The 24,217-nt window shown below is 44.2% G+C and overlaps 1 protein-coding gene across 3 annotated transcripts; it reads left to right on the top strand.

Annotated features, from left to right (window-relative positions):
* The first annotated feature begins 869 nt into the window (after positions 1–869).
* hmgcs1 (3-hydroxy-3-methylglutaryl-CoA synthase 1 (soluble)) lies at positions 870–7,718 on the top strand. Of its 3 annotated transcripts, none has more exons than XM_030085457.1 (10): positions 870–986; positions 2,114–2,562; positions 2,655–2,780; positions 3,350–3,514; positions 3,888–4,056; positions 4,133–4,303; positions 4,397–4,503; positions 4,615–4,740; positions 4,862–5,019; positions 6,225–7,718. In XM_030085457.1, the coding sequence occupies exons 2-10, from the start codon at positions 2,115–2,117 to the stop codon at positions 6,303–6,305; spliced, it is 1,551 nt and encodes a 516-aa protein (XP_029941317.1). In that variant the 5' UTR covers positions 870–986; position 2,114; the 3' UTR covers positions 6,306–7,718. The 3 variants fall into 3 exon arrangements, with proteins under 3 accessions (XP_029941317.1, XP_029941319.1, XP_029941318.1); XM_030085459.1 differs by lacking the exon at positions 6,225–7,718 and adding an exon at positions 5,197–5,368; XM_030085458.1 differs by lacking the exon at positions 870–986 and adding an exon at positions 1,450–1,593.
* The last annotated feature ends 16,499 nt before the right edge of the window (positions 7,719–24,217 follow it).

Below are 24,217 nucleotides of genomic sequence, written 5' to 3'. Positions count from 1 at the left end.
CTCCACGTGGAAAACAGCAGCACGTCTCCCCACCTGTCCTTGACGCCGCTGTTGCCCTTTGATTTATGATGTTTTGTGAATAATAAGTCATCACCTACCATGGAATTAAAAAGACATCAGACATCACTTCACCTTTTATGTCCCACATTGTTTTTCTAGCTTTACCTTGAAAATCAACTTTCTTAAACTGTAGAGGAAAAAAAAAACTCATTAGAACTTTTTAATTACACTATTTCTGTCGATTTGTGTATTCTATCTTCATTGGACCAAAAAAAAAATGTTATTATTATTATTATTATTACTATTATTATTATTATTATTATTATTATTATTATTATTATTATTATTAGAGGTACAATAATTCCAAATTATGATTATACTTTGCTAAAACTCATTGCATGATTCCATTGATATGCTATATTCTAGGATGCATGCTGCTGTTGATCTGGAAAAGCACACGTTCACGTAACTGATGCATTTAATTTACACTACGTAAAAAAATAAAAACAAAAAAAGTGTTGTTCACATAAGAGCTTTCAGTTATGTTTGTGTATTTTATTTGCACACCTGCACACAGGTGAACTGCACGGATCAGACCACCTGCACACAGGTGAGCTCGGCGGCACTCAGGCAGCCGGACTTCGAGCGCCGCCCGCTAAGATGTCTCCCGCGCCAGGAATTATTCCCGCAGCTTGATTGGCCCATCCTCTCTCACCAGACATCGTACATGTCACCCGATTGGATAGACACCGCGGCTCCGGCGCGTGGTTGTGATTCCCGGCTTCTGATTGGCCAGAGGTCGACAGAAGCGTCGCGCCGCATGGTGCTCGTGCGCGGGGATTGGCCAGGAGGCCAGGTGCTGTGCTGCACCGTCATCGTCCGGCATAAATACACGTAAAACGCGGCCGGGTGGCAGGGACCGCCGGGTAGGACGCACACAGGCCGCAGAGACCTCAGACCTTCGCTGGAGCGGACTTCACACTCAGGTGAGGACGGTGGTTTGTACTGCGACGCTCAGTGCACGTGTCTGCGGAACGGGAAGTCACAAACAGCCGCGGTCACTGTCCGTGCGTGCTCGGGATAGGCAGAAAGAGTTCCCTCCCTTGTTTTTTATTATTTTATTTCGGGATGTCTGGCTTGTTTTTACTGGACCATAAAAGTTAGCGGTCCTTAGCAGCGGGTAAACCTTTATGACCCAGTTTCTGCTGAACTGAAGTCACCGCGGGGAGCTCCAGGCAGCTCCGGGCAGCTCCGGGCAGCCCCAGCGTTCCGCCAGACGCGGTGCGTCTGCTATTTTGGTCCGGACAGAAAATTTAAAACACACCCTTATTATCAGCATTGTTGTTGTTTTGCAGACTCTGCTCTCCTTTCCGTGGTGGGATTCTGGCTATCTGTGTAGCAGTCTTTAATTAAACAGAGGCTGTCTTTTCGTGCGAGTTGCTTTTCTTTCACATGGATGTGTGACCTGTCAGAGTGACAGCCGACCGCTTTACGCTAGCGGTCATAAACTGCTTAAGTTCCAGGAAATCCCGACGCCCTTTCCCCCAGTTTCTCCTCCTGCCCGGTCGTTGTCGGGTCCCGTCAGTCAAACCGGTATGTCGCTCTGCACGTGCCCGTGATGCTACTTCCACTGGACAAACTTTACTGGGGAGGTGGAAGCTAGCCTAGCTAGCTGTTAGCCTCCCTGTCAGCGGAGGTTTCGGTGCATTCAGGGACATTTAAACGCTGTAACCATGTTGTGTTTGCGGCTGTAAGAAGTAGCCGTGTCCGTGTCTTCGCTAGTCTGCTAGCTCGCTTCAGGCCAGTGTTCTTGCCACTTGTATGGAATTCATGAACTTTTGAAGCAGGAGGCTTCCAGCAGTGGTACCGGGGGCTCCTGCCCTGCAGGGGTCACAGGTTTCCCTGCTTCATCTGATTATAAGGACAGGGAGAGGACAGGGGACCTGCAGCTCCAGGGTTAGAGGAGATGTCTGTCTTAGTCTGGTGTTTGGTTTTGTGCTGTGAGCTGTGCTCATCGTCCCCCTCTTTAACCTGTCCTAACCGTGTGGTCTGCTGCTCTGGTGCCGGTGTCTGGATGTGAGGCTGACGGTGAATCCTCTGCTCCCCTGTGCAGGATGCCTGGCTCAGCCCCCGTCAGCTGTTTGGGACCATGGCCCAAAGACGTAGGGATCATCGCCCTGGAGATGTACTTCCCCTCCCAGTACGTGGACCAGGCCGAGCTGGAGCAGTATGACGGCGTGTCGGCGGGCAAATACACCGTCGGCCTGGGCCAGGCTCGCATGGGCTTCTGCTCCGACCGCGAGGACATCAACTCCCTGTGCCTGACGGCGGTGCAGCGGCTGATGGAGAGGAACAGCCTCTCCTACGACAGCATCGGGCGGCTGGAGGTCGGCACGGAGACCCTCATCGACAAGTCCAAGTCGGTCAAGACGGTCCTCATGCAGCTGTTTGAGGACTCCGGCAACGCGGACGTGGAGGGGATCGACACCACAAACGCCTGCTACGGTGGAACGGCCGCACTCTTCAATGCCGTCAACTGGGTGGAGTCCAGCTCGTGGGACGGTGGGTCACACAGGGGGACGGCCTCACAGGTCAAAGTTCAACTTGCCTGTGACTTCTTAGCACATCTGTCTGTCTGTGTCTGTCCTCTGCAGGCCGATACGCGCTGGTGGTGGCGGGAGACATCGCCGTGTACGCCACGGGAAGCGCCCGGCCGACGGGCGGCGCCGGAGCCGTGGCCATGCTGGTCGGGCCCAACGCTCCGCTGGCCTTCGAGCGAGGTCAGTCCAGCCCGAGTGTGTTCAGTCAGCGCTCAGTGTGTCAGACGTCCACCTCTGCTCACAGTCGGCAGAACTGACTGTCTTATCTGATCAGCCCTGAGATACGAGTCAGGTGGCTCGCTGTTTGTTTTTAATGGTTACGTCATGACTATCGATCATTGATCAGTGTTATGCAGTTAGTACAGATTTGTTTTTTTGCCTTTTCTTGGGATGAAAAATTCAACTTCAGTCATGATGGAAACTATCAGACTGATTCCTCGTTTCACTGAGCGTGTCGCTCTGTTTCAGATATTTACTTTGCCTGTTGATTGTGGTTTGAATATGTTTCAGTGGAGACATGCAGCAGTTTTACAATTTAAGAAATGATAACCTTTTTATTATTCAACATTAATTGAGGAAGGAGCAGATTTTAATGGTGAACACTGATTAAATAATGACACTTTTGAACAGTTATTCCCTTACAGTAAATCCTGACATTACAGAACACTTGGTTGTAGTGTTGCTGGATGTTAGATTGTAGACCTCAGTGTTATGAACAGTTTTTTTTTTCTACGTGTGTGGAACGTCAGGTCTGCGGGGAACCCACATGCAGCACGCCTACGACTTCTACAAGCCGGACATGGTGTCGGAGTATCCGGTGGTGGACGGCAAGCTGTCCATCGAGTGCTACCTGAGTGCCTTGGACCGCTGCTACTCCCTGTACCGCAACAAGATCCACGCCCAGTGGCAGCGAGGTGAGCGTCAGCCAGAACATTATGACCACGCTCAGGAGCACGACCCACCGGGACCGGTGGAGGAGAGAGTTGGTTCCCCAGGAACTAATGATCTAATTAGCTCAGAGGGTTTAAGTCGTTACCGACTTGCTGTGCTAAGAAGTTTACTCGGGTTCAGTGAGCATAAAGTCATTTAACGTGGCGAGACGTATCCATGTTCAAGGTACCTGATGGAGCGGAGCTCATTGAAGCAGATTTTTCACCGCTCATATCTTCTTTAGAGCGTTTTCTCCCTCTTGCTTTGCCTCTGTCTGTGCTGTTTGAGAGGAGGAGGGGGGAGGAGGGTCTCAGCGTGGTTTCCTCTAACATAGTCCGCTCCTTCCTGTTCGGACAGAGGCTGTAGACAAGAGCTTCAGCCTGGAGGACTTCGGCTTCCTCGTGTTCCACTCTCCCTACTGCAAGCTGGTGCAGAAGTCCCTGGCCAGGCTGATGCTGAATGACTTCCTGAACCATCCCAGCCCCAACACTGAGAGCGGACCCTTCGCCGGCCTCGACGCCTTCAGGTACACTGCTTCCCCTGCAGAGCAGAAACGGCTGCCGGTGGTTGTTTTGCTCATCGTGTGTGTGTGTGTGTGACAGGGACGTGCGGCCAGAGGATACCTACTTCGACCGGGACGTGGAGAAAGCCTTCATGAAGGCCAGCGCAGACCTGTTTGAGAGGAAGACCAAGCCGTCGCTGCTTATCTCCAATCAGAACGGGAACATGTACACCCCGTCGGTGTACGGCTGCCTGGCGTCCGTCATCGCACTGTGAGTCTCCACAACGACAACGACAACAGCAACACACTGCAGCATGCAGACGAGCGGCGTCCGGCCGGCTGTAACCACACCGTGTGTCTGCAGACACACTCCTTCACAGATCGCCGGGCAGAGGATCGGAGTCTTCTCCTACGGATCGGGCTTCGCTGCGACGCTGTACTCTCTGAGAGTCACACAGGACCACACACCCGGTGAGGAGAACACACACACACACACACACACACACAGGGGGAATTCAGTTAAAGTTGTGTTATGGGCTTAAATGAATGGATTGCTAAGAGTTCCTCTGTTTGCCGTTTCAGGCTCCAGTCTGGACAAACTGGTGTCCAGCTTGAGCGACCTGAAGGTGAGGCTGGACTCCAGGACGAAGGTGTCCCCCGCCGTCTTCTCCGAGACCATGCAGCTGAGAGAGGAGACTCACCACTTAGGTGTGGCGCTGCTTCACACTCGCCTCCTCTATCATCATCAGCGGAAGCCGTCAGAATCCTCCCATGGGATGATTTGAAGCCGGAGTTTCCATTAATTGCTGATCTCTTGTCGTCCCGACAGCCAGCTACGTCCCCCAGAGCTCGCTGGAGGACCTGTTTCCCGGGACCTGGTACCTGACCCGGGTGGACGACAAGCACCGCAGGGAGTACGCCCGCCGCCCTCTGGACGACGACCTGGTGCCGGAGCCGGACCGCCTGCGCTCCAGCTCGGCCGCCGAGGTACGCCGTCCGCCGCCTGCCTTTCACCTGCTGCTGCTTCTCTCCACAGGGTGTGTGTCTGTGTGTGGGAGGAGCTCCTGTAGCAAGGGTGTGTGTGTATGTGTCGCTTTGAGTTGAGGCTAAACCTCAGACACACACAGAGTGCGGCACTAACGGTGTGTGTACGGTGACCCGCAGCGGGTGGTGAAGGTGGCCGACTACAAAAGGAGGCCGTCCGTCACTTAAAGGACCCCCGCCCGCCCCGGACGCCTCCCTCTCCCCCCGCCGCCCTGGAGGAGAGAGACCCGACTCTAAACCCGGTGCAATAACCCCCCAGTCCCTCAGCTGTGATCTGCACTATTTATATATTTTTATTCAGGCTGCCGTCCTAATAAATTTTATTCTGATTACAACCTGCTGCTGGGTTTCTTTCATTGACGAACTGGTGGTGACTGCCTCAGGCGCCTCTTCCAGTGTTTGGATCTGAAAGTGCAGCAACACACACACACACACACACACACTGAGAAACTGAACACATTTCTAATTAAAGCTTTTACGTTAAGCAAAGCTAAATGAGACGTTTATAACTGCAGGATTGGTTTTGTGTGTGATCAGATCCACCTGTGTAATAAAGGTGTCTGGTGTGTGTGTATTAAGATGTGTGTTTACAGCGGCGTGGCGTTTCATGGATTTCATACGTCGGCTTAGAAGCAGCTGAGTGTGACTGAAGGAAAGCCGAGTCTCACTGCAGTGAAATCCTCAACATTAACGGCTCCTTGTTGACAAGCTGTCCCAAAATATGACAAATACGATGCAGTCGAGCTACAAGTATGCCTATTTGCGGTATTAAAAAGGAAAAAAATAGTGTCCTGTTGTAGAAGTCCTCTCACGCTGTCAGTAAGAGAAACCACAGCTTTAAAAGTAGAGGGTGTTTATTAAAGCGTAACTGCCAGTAAACCTCCAGCTGATCTCAGATTCACTTCCTCACGTCTGATCGGTCAACGATGTTGTAACCAAGTGTCTCCAGCAGGAATTTCAGTCCAGTGAAGCTCAGAAGCTAAATATATTTACTGTTGTCTGTCAGCACAGCTGATCCTTCTGCCCCACTGACTCATGACACCACCTGGTGTTGAGATGTGGTGTTACACTTGATGTAATGTCCCTGAGGTTGTCGGTTTGAACGGAAACACTCACGCTGCTGCTGTTTCTGTGTCTCCTCCCTCCAGCACATCCCCAGTCCAGCCAAGAAGATGCCTCGCATCCCCGCGGCGCCCGCCGCCGGCCCCGAGGCCGCCGTCAGCAACTGAGAGCAGCCGGCCGGGCGGCTCAGAGCGATCCAGGTCCGGCAGGCTGGGGACCGTCACGAGTACACAACACTAGAGGTCAGACGTTAGAGCCACGACGGACCATCTCGCCCTCCATCACGGGGAGCAGTGGAGCAGTGGACCGCTCCGCCTCTGGCCCGCCCGGCAGAGCCTCGGTTCCTCACTCTGAGTGGCAAGGACTTAATCGTCTTCAGAGCTCCTCTGTCTCACTTCTCATTTATCTCACCTTCGTTTCTTCATTGTAGAAGAAAAAATACCTTCTGTCAGCCGCAGCGCTGAGTTTTCCACAGTCAGCAGGTGAAAACCTCCTGAGATCCTCTGGCCGTAGTGCTGCTGAGCAGCACGACTCGGGATGAAATCAATGTTTAAAGTTACTTTATACGGGAAATTTCAGTACAGACGGCGTCGGCCCTCCTGTCAGGAGGTGCTTCGTCCTTCAGAATAAATGTAGGGTAATCCTATGGTTTGCTCTTTTGAGTGCTCACACAATGAGCCACAACATTATGACCAGCTGTCTGATGTGTCTGCTAGATCCAGCCTGATCTGTGAGGAAATAATGGAATTTGGATTCTTTTCTTAGATTTTTTACTTCAGATAATGGAAAAAAGCAGATTTTGTTTTTAAGATTATCAGCATTTGCTGTGTGATAACCTAATTTTAAATCCTGTTTAATATGAAGATCTTTGGAGCAGAGTGTCAGTGCGCCCCCCAGTGGACACATCGGGACCAGCAGTGACATGACCGCTACATGGTGGGTTGTGGGTTCAACTCCCCTGCTCTCACCATTCTACCCTGACAGCGTGGTCCTAATGTTCTGGCTGGTTGGTAGCGGTAGGGCTCGGTCCGGTTAGTCGTGCAGGTCGACCCATTTCTCCGGCAGTCGGAGCATTTCAAAGCGTTCTCACCTCCTGTATGGAGCCGTGTCGAACCAGGAGGGACGTCCACATGTCAAACCGCTGCCTGTCATCAGTCTGTCCCGGCTGCAGCCTCCTCCGCTCGTTCACTCGTTCACTCACTCGTTCATACTGAAGCCTTAACGTCAAAGGGCTTTCCTCGGCGGCTCTGCGGGACGTCTGGAGAACAGGTCAGACTTCTTCCAGGGTTCTGGTGAGAACAGGAGCCTTAACGTAGCGGTGTTGGGAGGAGTCCCTGCTGAAGGAGGACGGGTTCAAAGGACTGGGTTCTTCAGAAGCCTTACAGCAAGCGCGTTTGACCCGCAGACCCGTGAGGTGTGTGTGTGTGTTCTCACACCGCCTCTCTCCCTGCTCCACGCTCATGTACAGAACAACCTGTAAGATTATTTATGCTCTGTAGATATGAATGTATTGTCTCATCAGATGAATTTTATCTCAGTTTGTATAAACATGTAGATGCAGAATAAATGAACAGCAAACACTTCGTTTCGTTGTTTCTTCACCTTTACATTCATGACATAACGAATCACCAGAATATTCCACAGATGTGCAAGTCATCAGTTCGCACATCAGTTTTTAGATTTGACTGACACCAGAGTTTGCAGTTTTAGCTAGAAATATCTGCATCTTCTTTAAAAAGTAATTCCCAACAGCATAAAATTGAAAGAAAAGAAAGATTTCACAGAAAAATGCTTCTGATAACGTGACAGAGCGAAATTATTTGTGCTTAACTGAAAAAGTGTCAAGCTGTGAGTGAATGAAGGCATTAGAAATGAAATAGTGTGTACCATGAACTTGAGTATACGTGAAGTAGCTGCATCTGTCCACTCAGAAGACCAGTGTTGCCAGATCCTGTTAGAGTTCCTGTTTTCTTAATTTTTTTATGTACAGCTGTGTCCTCATGACATGTTCTTTATTACGCAAATAGTAGTTTCACGAATTTCTACAGAGGTTGAGGATTCGGCTTTTATCGAGCTAGATGGGATTTATGTTGTATTTGGCCTGAAAACAATGAGTCAGATCTGGCAACCCTGGAGAAGTTTTGACTTGGATTGAGGAACCATGCAGTAATGTTTATGGTGAATTTCTGGCTGTGGCTGGTAGGAAGTGAAGGAGATGGGTTATTACAAACCAATGTTATGAGGAGCAAAGCGGACGGCCGTATCAGCCCGACATTATCATGGTAATGCGCTCATTGAGCTTGAAAGATTAAAGCATTAAAACATCCAACATACCAACATGATGAGCTGTCCAGCAGTGTGAAGATGAGTATGGCGCAGACTGTCAGCAATCGTGATGAGAAACTTTTACGTGGATGATGGCCTCACATCAGTCCCCACAGAAGCAGAAGCAATCGACCTGTTGACAAGAACAAGGGAGATGTTAGCAGTGTCCAATTTGCGCCTTCACAAAATCACTTCCGACAGTGCTGCAGTGATGGCAGCTTTTCCTGCAGAAGATCTCGCCAACGATCTAAAAGACCTTGACTTAGGAACCGAAGCTCTGCCACCACAACGCAGCCTTAGACTGGTCTGGAATCTTCAGACACATTGCATCACCTTTCAAGTGTCTAAACAAGAAAAGAAGCCGTTCACCCGTAGGGACATCCTGTCAACTGTCAACAGTTTGTTTGATCCCCTTGGACTGGTTGCTCCCATCACCATGCAAGGGAAAGCACTGGTCAGAGAAATATCGAGCGGGGATTTCGACTGGGACACCACTCTTCCTGCAGAAAAAGGAGGGCATTTCCCAGGACATTTCCAAAAGGAAATACCCTGGGAAGCAGGGAAGGAATCTCTTTCAGGCCTTGAGGGTTTGAGCATCCCAAGAACTTACTTCCCTGCGTCCCTTGCTTCAGCCCAACATCGGCAGTTGTGTGTCTTCTCTGACGCCTCAGTGATGGCCATTGCAGAGGTCGCCTATTTCTGAGTCATTGATGAGAAAGGCCAGTGCCACGTGGGGTTCGTCATGGGAAAAGCCAAGCTGGCGCCTCAGCCAGCTCACACAGTTCCACGTTTGGAACTGTGTGTGCTGTTTTGGCAGTGGAGATGGTGGACTTGATCCTCAGTGAGATTGATGAGGTTGTAAACGCGGTTGACTTCTACACGAACAGCAGGATCGTCCTTGGATACATTCATAACACCTCCAGAAGGTTCTACATGTATGTGTCTAACCGAGTCAACCGTATCCTCAAGTCTAGTTGCCCAGAACAGTGGAACCACATCACAACTGAAAGTAATCCAGCTGATCACGCCACAAGACCTATGTCAGCAGCAACCCTAAAGAACACCAACTGGTTCTCTGGCCCAGAGTTCCTAAGACAGTTGGAAAAAGAGAAACCCTCACCAGAAGGAGCCTTTGCACTGATTGAGCCAGACGTGGATGAAGAGATCCGGCCTGTGGTTGGAGTGTTCTCTACCAAAACTGCAAAGGGTCAACTTGGAGCAAGCCGTTTCGAACAATTCTCAACCTGGAGGTCAATATTAAGGGCCGTGGGATGACTCATACACACTGTGCGAGCTGCAGCACAAATCTCTCAAGATCACGCTGTTGATGTACTTTGGCAAACAAAGACTGTGGTCATTCGGAGTGCTCAACAGGAAGCCTACAAAGAAGAGATCAGGTGCTTGGAGAAGGGTGGTAAACTCTCAAAACAAAGTCCTCTGAAGAAACTTAATCCCACCATTGACAAAGACGGTTTGCTGAGAATCGGAGGACGTATTTCATCAGCTGATCTCCCTAACTATGAGAAGCACCCAGTGACCATTCCAAAAAACAGTCACATTGCAACTCTCTTGGTAAGGCATTATCATGAGGAGGTAGCTCACCAAGGGCGCCATTTCACAGAGGGTGCCCTCCGGGCTGCAGGGTTGTGGATTGTGTAAAGCAAACATGTGGTTTCCAGAGTGATCCATAAATGCGTGACCTGCAGGAAGCTGAGGGGAAAGTTTATGGAGCAGAAAATGGCCGACCTACCTACCGATAGTCTTGCCAAGGAGCCTCCTTTCACACATGTAGGTCTCGATGCCTTCGGACCCTGGTTGATCACCTCACGCCGAACTAGAGGAGGCCGCGCTGAAAGCAAGCGTTGGGCAGTTCTGTTTACGTGCATGAGTACCCGTGCTGTGCACATTGAGGTAATAGAATCCATGTCCACGTCTTCCTTCATCAATGCTTTGCGAAGATTCTTCGCTGTCCGTGAGCCTGCCAAGCAACTCCGCTCTGACTGCAGCACCAATTATGTCGGAGCCTGCAAGGAGTTAAAGATCTACGCGGAAGACTCCAAGCTCAAGAACTACCTTGCTCGTCAAGGGTGCACCTGGACTTTCAACCCGCCTCACTCTTCCCACATGGGCGGCTCGTGGGAAAGGATGATAGGGATTGCATGCCACATCTTGGACACAATGCTACTACGTGCAGGTGCAGCTCCTCTCACTCATGAGGTATTCACAACATTGATGGCAGAGGTTATGGCCATGATGAACGCCAGACCGTTGGTGCCGGTATCAGTGGATCCTGAAATGCCCACTCTCCTAACACCTGCCATGCTGCTGACTCAAAAGATTTGAATTTGAATTTGAATTTAGTTTATTTAATGCAGGGACAATGTACATTAATACACACTTTAAGAAAAATAAAATGCAAATGTACCCAATTCTAGCTACCAAGCTAATTTCCATTGGTAGTCCCCCAGCTAAAAATATAAAAACAAAACAGGTTAAAGGAAGAAAATACAAGTATTATATACATATATATATATGTATGTATATATATATATATATATATATATATATATATATATATATATATATATATATATATATATATAAAGATCAGTCCTCTGCTACCCCCTCAAGGAGAGTTCGACCAGAAAGATCTGCATAGAAATCAATGGAGACAAGTCCAATTTCTAGCCGACACGTTCTGGAAGCGCTGGCGAATGGAAGACCTGGCAACACTCCAAAAATGCAGAAAGTGGACAGAGGATAAACCAAGCGTTCAAGAGGGAGATGTCGTCCTTCTCAGAGATAATCAGGCCAGACGCAATGAATGGCCTGTCGGAGTCATCCAGAAGACTCTTCCTAGTGCTGATGGGAAAACATGCAAGGTCGAAGTGAGAATCATCAGTCAAGGTGCCATCAAGGTTTTCCTGAGCCCCATCTCAGAAGTTGTTCTCCTTCTGTCAAAAGACACTTAATTGTTTTACGGGGCCCCCAGCATGTTATGTTTTAGTTGACAGTGGTATCACAATGTAATACCAGGTGGGGAGTGTTCTGCCTTTTAATCTTCCTGCAACAGTACCCCCTACTGGTTTTTTAATATTGCTGTCTCCAGCAGTAGCTCCCCTTCAGTGCAGCCTGTGCATCATCTCCCTTTCTATGACAAGTCTGAGTGATTATACGTCTGTAAGTAGCGATTCATTGTTTTGTTGCTGCGTGTTGATGGTGCCTGTTGCAGATGTATGTTACTTTCTGTGGTAGAATTGCCGAATTCTTTGCTAGTTAGCTCTAGCTATGTAGCTTATTCTGTTAGCCTTTAGCATGATGTGTAGTACACTGATTGTGACGTTAGCTTATTGCTGTGAGCTAATACTGAGTTAGTTCTGTTCTCTTACATGATGTACACATGCACTTTGAGTCCCACCGAGCATTTTTCAGTCTAAATGACGTCTAAATGATGTCTAAATGTTTCTTTGACATCTAGTCTGAAATTGGTCCACCAGCGGTCTAAAAATTAAAGTTTTTTAGCGGTCTAACATAGACGTCTTTTAGACATCTAAGCATTAGCCATCTTTTAGCCGTCTACGTCTGTACGCCTCGTCTCATCTTAGACGTTTAAATAACCACTAATATATGTCTATTTGTAGACGTCAGACTTTCATTTATATACCAAATGTATATGCCTCTTTTGATCTTAGACGTTTAAATAACCGCTAATGAACATCTATTTATAGGCGTAAATTTAGACGTTTACTACAAGTTTACTTTTGTACCAAATTTAAACCCCTTACAGAAACCACTCGTCTTATTACGTCTATTGAACGTATTATTAGGATATTCTAATAAAAATGCAGCCACTGCAATTTTTTAATTATTCACCACAAACCTATATTTAAAAATAATTTTAATCTTATCTCCTTTTTAAACCATTAGTACTGTAATCTAAACCAATATCTTTTGAATAAAATTCAAAAATATGAATGTCCAAAAAATATTTTTAATTTCTTTAGACCACTTGAAAAGAGAAGCACAAACTCTAATACAAACTACCTACATAAAATATTTAAAGTTTTTTTTTTTTTAAATGTAACCCACTTCAGGGTATGTACATATCACATACGAGGTTCGCAGGAGCCGAGTGAAACGATAACCACTGGACACAGAGGCAGAATGATTTGAAACTCTTTAGTTCCACAAAGATCTTAACAATACAAAACACAGTAACATTACAACCTTGGGCCCATAAACTAAGAAATAAAATAAAATAAATGTCCAAATGGGAGTGTTCCTCGGTGGTTTGGATCCAAAAGTCAAAGCCAAAAGTCAAAAGTCAAGATTCAAGGACATCCAAGGAAGGCTTTCGTTGGTGCCGGTCAGTTGGACTGACACAAATCCTACCACTGAATCCGTTAAGTGGTGTGGCGAAATTAAAAGTTCTGCTTGAAGCACCGAAGGTGGACTGGGAGCTCGCCATCAGCTGGATCGCTCATCAGCTTTGTCAGACACAAAAGCTGAAGCTTCACTCTTTCCAAGCATCACAATAGAACCTGACCTGTATTTAGAAAACAGGTTTACAATTCAATTCAATGCATAGAACCTCTTCAAATCATCACCTAAATGTTCAATTCAAGGTGGTTGTACAACACTGACAATCTTTATCAAACAGGAATCAAAATACTATGGGTTACATGCTGAAAACCATAATTAATCTTAACAATTAAGAGTTTATCATGTCAAAATGTATTTAAATCAATTTGAATTAAAAGGAATAATGTTTTAAAGATTTCATTCAACCAATGAATTCTTACTTCTACATGAAGGCATAACATGTGCTTCCTCATGTGTTTCTCTGCTTTTCTAGTTTTTTTAACATCAGAGAAGAGATTTTCACTGAAATACATAAGTTCTCATAACCTAAGTAACTTAAATTACAGCTTTGCTGCTTCTAAGCAACTTAAATGAACTTAAAATGACTTCTTGTACACCTTCTGAAGACATTTTAACTTCCCATCACATGTGCAAAAGATGAGGCATTTCACAAAGTAAAACTCTCATAATGTGCTCATTCCAGTCAAATTTCACCATCAATCCATTAATATAAATGCTTTAAAGTGCAAAACATGAATCAAAAACAACTTAAAATGTACAAAACACCCTTAATTGAAACAGCATGGTCACCTCATGACATCTCCACATACACACACATTGCAACAGGTGGCGACTAGCTTAACAATGGTTTTTTCAGGAGAAATGCGGCCGGAAAGTGCTTCAACGACGGTTTTTCCTCTCTCTGAAACGGAATTTTCGGAGCATGGTATCAACAACTTCATTTCTCAGTTTGACTGCGACATTGTACAGTTTTCATACCTTTTTTCCCGTTTTTCTCTCTCACACGGAAGTGAAGACGCGTGCTCCGTCTGTGCAATAGTGAGGTTAAGCTGCTTCACTAGATACAATAAATACAAAACACTTATAAACATAAAGAAATAATTAAATAATGACTGAAAATTAATGGATTGTATTTATTAACCCTTCTGGAGGTGGGTTACATAAACATTGCAGTGAAAAAAAATAGAACAAATTGTAAATCCAAAATTAAAACCATAACAATAACAACATTAACTTTTTTTTTTTTTTTAGATTTTTTTTTGTTTGTTTTATTGCTGCAAAACAATGGAGTCCCATGGCTGAGCGGATTTGGTCGTCTGTAGCCTCCTCAAAATTCTTCCGAATTGCTTCTGCAAACAAAGCAATAGAACAAATGAAGAAAAACTGCAAATGTGGCTACCTATTGTATTATGTATTATGGTGTATTATGTGTATTATGTTGTGTTATGTTGTATTGGCAACTGAATATATCTCGTCTTCAACGTTAAACACTAAAATGTTTGGAAAATAGCCAAAACAGAAGCTTTTAACCTCAATTCCTACTGAGAGAGCAGCCCTTAATTACTGAACGACCAGTTAGCGCTGACTAGCTGATGCTGTTGGGCCCAGCTTGTAACACGGCAGCCAGGACCAGGTCTACGCAGGGGCAAAAGGGGGCCTGGTCCCCTCAAATAAATGTTGTGCCCCTTCAAACTAAATCGGCCAAATATAATAGCACGAGCACCGCACCATCCTCGCTCCGACGTTACATGCGGAGCCCCCCCATCAATGGAATGGAATTCATCAATGAATAAAGACCCACTGTTAATCTTTACCAAAATGGTGGGTTTGGGTATTTCAGCACCATGGACAGTGCCGAGGATTTTTAATGATACTGCGATCAACTGATACTCTGCACCACAATGGTGGGTTGGCTATTTCAGCACCATGGACAGCGTCTTGGATTTATCTGTAAACAGAGACTTGATATTAATCTTTACCACAACACTCAATTGGCTATATCTGGACCATGGACAGCGAATTGGATTTCCTCAAAGAATAGAGACTCACTTTTGATCTTAAACAAAACAGTAGATTGGCTATTTCAGAACCATGGACAGTGCCTTGGAGTCATCATGAAAGAGTGACCCACAAACATTCTGCACCACAACAGTGGATTAGCTATTTCAGCATCATGGACAGTGCCTTGGATTTTCACGGATACAGTGACCAACTGATACTCTGTACTACAATGGTGGATTGGCTATTTCAGCACCACGGGAAGTGCCTTGGATTTGTCTGTACACAGTGACTTAATATTTATCTTTACCACAACAGTCAATTGGCTATATCAACAGTTGTTGTGACAGCGCATGCTGGCCGAGCGAGTCCAAGCGGTGACGGTCGGTGTGGTGCTCACACGGAGTGTCGGAGCTGCGCAGAGTGGTGCTCACTCGGAACACGGAGCGTAGGAGCGCCCGGGGGGCTTGTGGGTTTTTATAACCCACCAACCCTACGTAAATTACGCCTGTGTACTACGCTAAATGATCTAACCAACTAACTCTAATGCTAAAATGATGCTAATGCCAAAACAATGCTAATCTGCTAATCGCTGTGAAAAAGATCGGTCGCTCTGGTCCGACTCCAACTCGTAGGGGAGGCATCGTTTATATAGGGCTGTACTCGATGACGTACGATGGATGCAGGGGCGTGGGTAATACGTACGTTGGATGCCATCCCACTGAGCAATTGATGCCTAGTAGACACCTAGTTTTTTTTCGACCTAATTTCAACCGTCTAGATTCCGTCTCTTTTTAGACGGAATTTAGACGCTGCAGTTTAATCAATTATTCTAGAATTATTTATTTAAAAAAACAACTGTAAGGTGCATAGCTAATCTCCAAATACTGAACTAATATAATTATGATAGCCGTTGAGCGATATACAGTATAGTATAAATGTAGCCGAGATTTAGACGTCTAAATCTCTACCGCATTTCAATGTCTAGATATAGACCGAATCTAGACAACTGAATTTAATCTATTATTTAAAAGTTGTTTATTTAAAACAATAACTGTATGTTGCAGAACTGATCTTCAAATACTGAACTGATATAATTCTGATAGCCATCGAGCGATATACAGCATAGTATAAATATAGCCGAGATTTGGACGTCTAAATCTCTACTGCATTTCAACTTCTAGATATAGACCAAATCTAGTCAACTGAATTTAATCCATCATTCAGTAGTTGTGTATTTAAAACAATAACTACACGTTGCAAAACTGATCTCTAAATATTGGATTGAGAACATTTTAATTGCCATAATTGTTATAAGGTATAGTTTAGATGTAGACGTCTAATATCCCACATTTCAGAGTCGATAATTACACCATTTTACATCTTCGGAATACAAATCAAACAAAAATCTGATGGAAGAGCCAGCTCTTTGAAGTGCACAGCTTTCACAGTAGAGTGATCGGTGTTTTCGCGTTATTCTATCAAAATGTATGAAACCTCCCCAAAACCTTCGGTAAATCTGAAAGCCCAGATCCTGCTGAACACTCGACAACGAAGTTTGAGGCTGAAATTCCCTTAGATTATTAGATGTTGATTGTGTTTTCTCAGCCTCTGTAACGCTGACTGCCGCCATGTTGCTTTCGTTATTGACAAAAACCTCATTGGTGTACTACGCTCACGTGACGCACCGTGCAACCACTTCTGGGAAAACATTATTCCGCTCAGAGAGAAGTAGTCCATGATAAAACTTAACTACTTTACAGTCTTATGGAGATTGTACGACCATAACCTGAAAACAGCTTCAACTTGTGCCTGTGGACTGCGCTTCTTCCAACTGTGAAATCCTTGTGCACGCGTGCTCCACTGTACTGAAACAACGGCGGAAAAGTTGGTCGAAGAAGTGCTGTTTCAGGCATACAGAGGTGGGTGTCGAAGCAAATACTATAGAAAATTGTTTATTTTTGCAATGTTTGGTCCTTTTACCGTCATTGATTAATTTAGCATTTGCTTGCATGTTGTGTTAGTTGCTAGCAGGCGGGCTGCCGTGTCACAAGCTGGGCCCAACAGCATCGGCTAGTCAGTGCTAACTTGTCGTTCAGTAATTAAGGGCTGCTCTCTCTGTAGGAATTGAGGTTAAAAGCTTCTGCTTCGGCTATTTTCAAAACATTTTAGTGTTTAACTTCGAAGACGAGATATATTCAGTTGCCAATACTTGACCATAATACATAATACAATAGGCAGCCACATTTGCAGTTTTTCTTCATTTCTTCTATTGCTTTGTTTGCAGAAGCAATTCGGAAGAATTTTAAGGAGGCTACAGACGACCAAATCCACTCGGCCATGGGATTCTATTTCAAACAGGCCCCAGCTCAGACTGGTGGAGGGGGTTACAGGAGACCCAGGACACCAGTGGTGTAGTTTTATTTTAAAGGTTTGTTTTGCAGCAATAAAACAAACAAACAAAAAAATCTAAAAAAAAAAAAAAAAAAAAAAATGTTGATGATGATGTTGTTGTTATTGTTATGGTTTTAATTTTGTATTTACAACTTGTTCTATTTTTTCACTGCAATGTTTATGTGACCCACCTCCAGAAGGGTTAATAAATACAATCTATTAATTTGCAGTCATTATTTAATTATTTCCTTATGTTTATAAATGTTTTGTATTTTACTTAGAAAAACCTGAAGTTTATTTTGAAGACCGGAAGTAGTAGGCCGCTCGTGAAGCAGCTTAACCTCACTAATGCACAGACGGAGCACGCGACTTCACTTCCGCGTAAGAGAGAAACACGGGAAAAAAGGTATGAAAACTGTACAATTTCACTGTCAAACTGAGGAATGAAGTAGTTGTTGATACCATGCTCTGAAAACTCCGTTTCAGAGAGAGGAAAAACCGTCGTTGAAGCACTTTCCGGCCGCGCTTCTCCTGAAAAAACCATTGTTAAGCTAGTCGCCACCTGTTGCAATGTGTGTGTGTGTGGAGATGTCATGAGGTGACCATGCTGATTCAATTAAGGGTGTTTTGTACATTTTAAGTTGTTTTTGATTCATGTTTTGCACTTTAAAGCATTTATATTAATGGATTGATGGTGAAATTTGACTGGAATGAGCACATTATGAGAGTTTTACTTTGTGAAATGCCTCATCTTTTGCACATGTGATGGGAAGTTAAAATGTGTTCAGAAGGTGTACAAGAAGTCATTTTAAGTTCATTTAAGTTGCTTAGAAGCAGCAAAGCTGTAATTTAAGTTACTTAGGTTATGAGAACTTATGTATTTAAGTGAAAATCTCTTCTCTGATGTTAAAAAAACTAGAAAATCAGAGAAACACATGAGGAAGCACATGTTATGCCTTCATGTAGAAGTAAGAATTCATTGGTTGAATGAAAACTTTAAAACATTATTCCTTTTAATTCAAATTGATTTAAATACATTTTGACATGATAAACTCTTAATTGTTAAGATTAATTATGGTTTTCAGCATGTAACCCATAGTATTTTGATTCCTGTTTGATAAAGATATATCAGTGTTGTACAACCACCTTGAATTGAACATTTAGGTGATCATTTGAAGAGGTTCTATGCATTGAATTGGATTGTAAACCTGTTTTCTAAATACAGGTCAGGTTCTATAGACCTTTCCGAATATCCGGGCATTTCCGAGGTTACCCACAATGCAACGCACTTTACTCGGTGAAAACAAGCCTTAGCGGTAGCTTTGTGACAGCTGTAAACGTTTTCTAGAAATCATGCCGAAAAGTTTTTGTGCGGTTAGATGTTCCAGCCACAACATGAAGGAGAAGGCATTGTCTTTCCACATCTTCCCCATGGACCCCGATCGTCGGAGAAAGTAGTTAAACGCCATGAAGAGTAGGAAGAGAGTGGAACCGGACGACTCGGAATGGACGCCAGCAGCCCTCTGTGGTGAACACTTCTTAAGTGGTAAGAATCGTTTTTGAGAAAGATAAAGCCTGTTGTTTTGTTTCCAGCATGTTTTTGATTTAGCGCCAGCGCTGTGTTGTCGGTTTACTAAGTTATTAATACCATAACGCCGTCATCGGGGGTGAGTACCTTGGCACAACACCTGTTTAGATAAATGCCAGTGGCGTCGGAGGACTGAAAACTGGCGAACGAGTGGTGTTTTTTTTTCAAACAAATAACTTTAGGTGGGTGTATTTTAGTGTCTGCGTTTTACAGCACACATTCTATTATGACGTTGATATCGGGAACCTCCTTCATAACGGGTAAACTAAACGGCGAGTGCGAGATGCGTCACTCTTATCTTCAAATTCTCAGATGCAAATGACTTGAAAACTGCACAAGAAGTTATCGCTATCAACCATATCTAAATACAGCTCCCGACACCTTTTCATCTTCTTTTCTACGTTGTGCTGCTGTAACCCTGCAGTTTCCCCCTGCGGGACAAATAAAGGACTTTCAATTTAATTCAATTCAATGTGGAGTTATGAATAACACATCAGTCTGACTGTAGGAACTATGCATTATCATCTAGCCTTATTTATTCATTTTCTTTCTGTTTTCAGGGAGACCCAGCAAAGATCCTACACATCACTCCATTCCCTCCATCTTCAAGCAGAACCAAACTGACCCCAAGTCATCAGAGTCAAAACGCCGGAGATTTGCTGCTGCCAGAAGAGAAAATATCTCATCCCAACACCAAGTCTGTCCAAATTTGTCCGTAATTAAAACTTTGACTGATGAGGTAGATGAACTTGATCTTAGCAGGATTGACAACATACTGATTTCCTGTGCAGCTTTTGTCAACCAAGGTGACAGCATTGTGTACCAGGAGTAAAAAACACATTGGTGCAACATTGTGCTGAAGAATTTACATCATTTAGGTTATTTGGGGAGGCATTCCAGTCTGTTGAAAATGGTTTTTTTTTAATGTCATTATAATAAAACGGAAAACTTGAAAATGTCTCTCTCTTTATTTACACAGCACATCACAACATGGCTAGTTAAACTGACACAAACATGAATAATGACAAAAAATGACTTCCTGTGTAAAGCTTTTATCTGTCATGAGCACATGCACGCTGGCAGTGAGATGTGGTTGAACCACTTACAAGGCTGTGTACACATATTTGATGTGATGTGTGATTTGATGTGTCTCTCTGTGACGGTTTCACGTTGGCATGTAACGTGGATGTGGCAAGATAAGACGTTCTCCACCCTTCCAGATTGGAAGTACTGGTAGGCTTCCAGACTCTTCTTGTTGTTCATGCTGTCCCTGGTGAACTTTCCTGAAACAAACAAAACAACACACAGCATGTAAAATACTACTTCTCTCAAAAGGCTTACATTAAGTACGTCAAAGGTACACTCCAGCTAATGGTTTTAACTTGCATGTGTATTATAAAAGAACTTACCTGGTGTGAATGAGATAGGTGTACAGGTCCCCATACATCCATTATCTGGTCATTTCGTGGGGTCGTTACTCCAAGCGCCTGTCGGCAGTTTGTATGGACATTCATCTGAAGTTACACCTATCAAGTCCAATTTCTGTTTGTAGCGGACTTTAGCCTCTCTGGGCAGGTTGCTGTAATACTCATACGTCATTCCGCTACTGTTTTAAAGAAAAAAAATGCACAAAAAAGCCAAAACCGCTCTGAGTCCGATGTGTTTTCTCACTGACGACAGTCTTGTTTTCACCGACGCAAGCCGCCATTTTGGATTGTGACGCGATTGTGACGTGAGCTCGGAAAGGTCTATTGTGATGCTTGGAAAGAGTGAAGCTTCAGCTTTTCGTGTCTGACAAAGCTGATGAGCGAGCCAACTGATGGCGAGCTCCCAGTCCACCTTCGGTGCTTCAAGCAGAACTTTTATTTCCGCCACACCACTTAACGGATTCAGTGGTAGGATTTGTGTCAGTCCAACTGACCGGCACCAACGAAAGCCTTCCTTCGATATCCTTGAATCTTGACTTTTGACTTTGACTTTTGGATTCAAACCACCGAGGAACACTCCCATTTGGACATTTATTTATTTATTTATTTTTTCTTAGTTTATGGGCCCAAGGTTGTAATGTTATTGTGTTTTGTATTGTTAAGATCTTTGTGGAAGGAAAGAGTTTCAAATCATTCTGCCTCTGTGGCCAGTGGTTATTGTTTGACTCGGCTCCTACGAACCTCGTATGTGACGTGTACATACCCTGAAGTGCGTTTGTAACCTGTGTCACCTGACAGCCCATGAACGCACCACGCACTGATTGGCCCAGGCCACTAGAGGGCACTAAACAAATATGGCCGAGCCGAGGCCACTTCCGGTTTCTCCGGCTGTGACTGTGGGCTGCAGCAGCTAACCCTCCTCTCGTGAGAAATTGCCCTCGCTGCGGTGAAATAGAGCTAAAAGCGCTGAAATCAGAAATCATACCTGCTAATGGTGAGTTACTCCGCTCCTCCTGTGTGCCACCGCTTCCAAATATTCAACTTTAAGTAAGCATTTGACTGCAATCGGCACTCGTGGGTAACGTAGCCTTGCCTTCTTATGCTAACAGAGACACGACCCACTCCTGCCTCAAATCCACTTCATTCTGTGCCGTACAAACTACAACATCCGACGGTGAGTCACCAAAACAGTACAATCACTTGAACCCTTCCCATAAAATAGAGGATATCATCTAATGTGTTTAATTTGATTTAATTTCGGCACTTCCGGGTTAGCGCTGGACCGGTTCCGAGTGTGTTTTCTTTTTTTTGTTGAGTCTCTGTACCTGCAGTAACGACACCATACTATGTGATGTGACGGCCGTTTGCCGTTATCTCTTTTTGATATTTCTTGGGTTGCATTTTTTAATTGTAGCCTTAGGCTCAATACAGTGCCATTGATACAGATTGTGAAGTTAATGTAATACAACTGATTTATTTATAGATATTGATTTAAATGGCCCTTTTATTTATGAAGAAATGATTTGTTACTAGTAACTGAACTTTGATGCTGATTGTGTTTTTTGTTTTGCATCTCCTCTCTCTGGCCTTCATTTTAGGTCAGGTTTTTTTTCCCCCTCCTACCAAAAGAACATTGAAAAAGATTCCTCCCCTGGGAGGTGGCGAGCTGCCCGAGCCTGGTAGGATCTTCTTTTCCTTCCTCAATTTGCCTGGATTATAAACCCGAACTAAACTCTGCGAACACACCAAGGATCGTGTAAGCTGAACTGAACTTTGCAGACCAATTAAGGATAGCATGAACTGAAATAAACTTTCCAAACCAACCAAGGATTATATGGACACCTGAACTGTGCATAAGGTTGAAGGTTTTTTTTCTCCCTTTGGGGTTTTTTTCCCCCCATCTGTGTATGTTCTGTTGTGTTGGGCCCTTTGTTGTTTATTATTGTTTGTTTGTCAATACATCTTTCAAAATCAATTTCTGTTTCCATTGGTTTTCATTCACATACCGAGCTCCTATAGCGAACCTGGTTTCTTTTGTTAAGTCAGATACACCCCTCCATCGCATTAACTCAGCCCTAACGTTTATTTACTGTAATTCCATTGTTGCACCCCCTGATAAGCGTTACAGGTTACATTTTAAAAAAAAAACTTTTTTAAATATTTTATGTAGGTAGTTTGTATTGGAGTTTGTGCTTCTCTTTTCAAGTGGGCTAAAGAAATTAAAAATATTTTTTGGACATTCATATTTTTGAATTTTATTTAAAAGGTATTGGTTTAGATTACAGTACTAATGGTTAAAAAAGGAGCTCAGATTAAAAAAATGTTAAAATACAGGTTTGTGGTGAATAATTAAAAAATTGCAATGACTGCATTTTTATTAGAATATCCTAATACATTCGATAGACGTCTATAAGACTAGTGGTTTCTGTAAGGGGTTTAAATTTGGTACAAAATAAACGTCTAGCAAACGTCTAAATTTGTACGTCGATAAATAGACGTTCATTAGCGGTTATTTAAACGTCTTAAGATCAGAAGAGGCGTATAAATTTGGTATATAAATGAACGTCTAATAAACGTCTTAAGTTTAGACGTCTACAAATAGACGTATATTAGTGGTTATTTAAACGTCTAAGATGAGACGAGACGTACAGACATAGAGGGCTAAAAGACGGCTAATGCTTAAACGTCTAAAAGACGTCTAGCTTAGACCGATAAAAAACTTTAATTTTTAGACCGCTGGTGGACCAATTTTAGACTAGACGTCAAAGAAACATGCAGACATCATTTAGACCGAAAAATGCTCGGTGGGGTAGTTTATCACAAAACCATATATTATTACTGAATGGAATTCTCTCCATAAAAATACAGCTCAGTAAAGAGTTTTTTGTGGACGTGGACCGGGATCTCCACGCGCTCATACTCGGACCCCTTCTGCGCCTGCACGGACTGGAAGCAGGTGTACAGCACGCGGCCCGTCTTCGCGTTCTTGTCCTCGATGAAGCAGGAGAAGATGAGGCCCACGAAGCACTGGTCCAGCATCTGGTACATGGCCTGCGTGCGCAAATAATATACAACAAAAGAAAAGATGAGTAGAAAAAGCTGAAGGTGGGAGCATACATATTAAATGAGTAAATTTCTGGAGATCTGACTGCTGATGATCTGCGCATTCTTCCAGTCCTTAAAGCGACACTAAGGAACTTTTCAACGTTAATAAAACATTTTAATACCTTTAGTGATGATACATCCACTTACAACTAGTTGAATGACCCTCTGTCATGGCCTGAGAGCGTCAGTATTGCTTTCACTTGGACTAAGCAATTGTGAGGAGGGTGGTAGGAACCCTGCACACTAAAAAACTCCAAATGTGCGGACTGCTTTACGGCATGCGTCACATCATGATATAATTCAATTTTTCAATTCAATTCAGCTTTATTTATGAAGTGCCAATTACAACATGGTTGTTTCTAGACACTTTTACAGAGAAACCCAACAGATCCACATGAGCAAGCATAAGCAACTATAACATTGTTTAGCCACCATTACATTCATTACCTCGTCGCTATCCGTCCTTCACACAGCCACTGGAAACAAATGTCGGCGAGTTCAGTCCGACAGCATGCCACCAGGAGCAGCATTTTACGACGCCACGCGCTAGTCCTCATGGGAACTGTAGTATTTGTTCAGGCAAAACACTACCGCTTTTGTACACTGGCACCGCCAAAATCAACAAAAACTGAAAGTTCCTTAGTGTTGGTTTAAGTGTCTTCAGGGAGCTATAATACAATTTGAAATCATTCAGAAAACATAAGAAAACAGGGGTACTTCCTCTCCATTTGCAGCAGTGAATGTGATATTTAGCTAGAAGGAGAATGTTTACAATACTAGATGACGAAGAGTCCAAATCATTTCAGTCCAAACTGAAACGCTAGGTCCTGCTTTGGCCAAAGCCATGACTACAATCACT

This window comes from Salarias fasciatus (genome assembly GCF_902148845.1).
Source record: "Salarias fasciatus chromosome 7 unlocalized genomic scaffold, fSalaFa1.1 super_scaffold_4, whole genome shotgun sequence".
Taxonomy (NCBI): domain Eukaryota; kingdom Metazoa; phylum Chordata; class Actinopteri; order Blenniiformes; family Blenniidae; genus Salarias; species Salarias fasciatus.
Note: the sequence above shows the minus strand (reverse complement) of the source record. Positions and strands in the feature narration are given on the sequence as shown.

Excerpts from the sequence above, each read along its gene's own strand:
- hmgcs1 (XM_030085457.1), top strand. The coding sequence starts at position 2,115 with ATGCCTGGCTCAGCCCCCGTCAGCTGTTTGGGACCATGGCCCAAAGAC. Across the intron at positions 3,515-3,887 it reads CCACGCCCAGTGGCAGCGAG|AGGCTGTAGACAAGAGCTTC; the intron begins GTGAGCGTCAGC and ends CTGTTCGGACAG. Across the intron at positions 5,020-6,224 it reads GCTCCAGCTCGGCCGCCGAG|CACATCCCCAGTCCAGCCAA; the intron begins GTACGCCGTCCG and ends TCCTCCCTCCAG.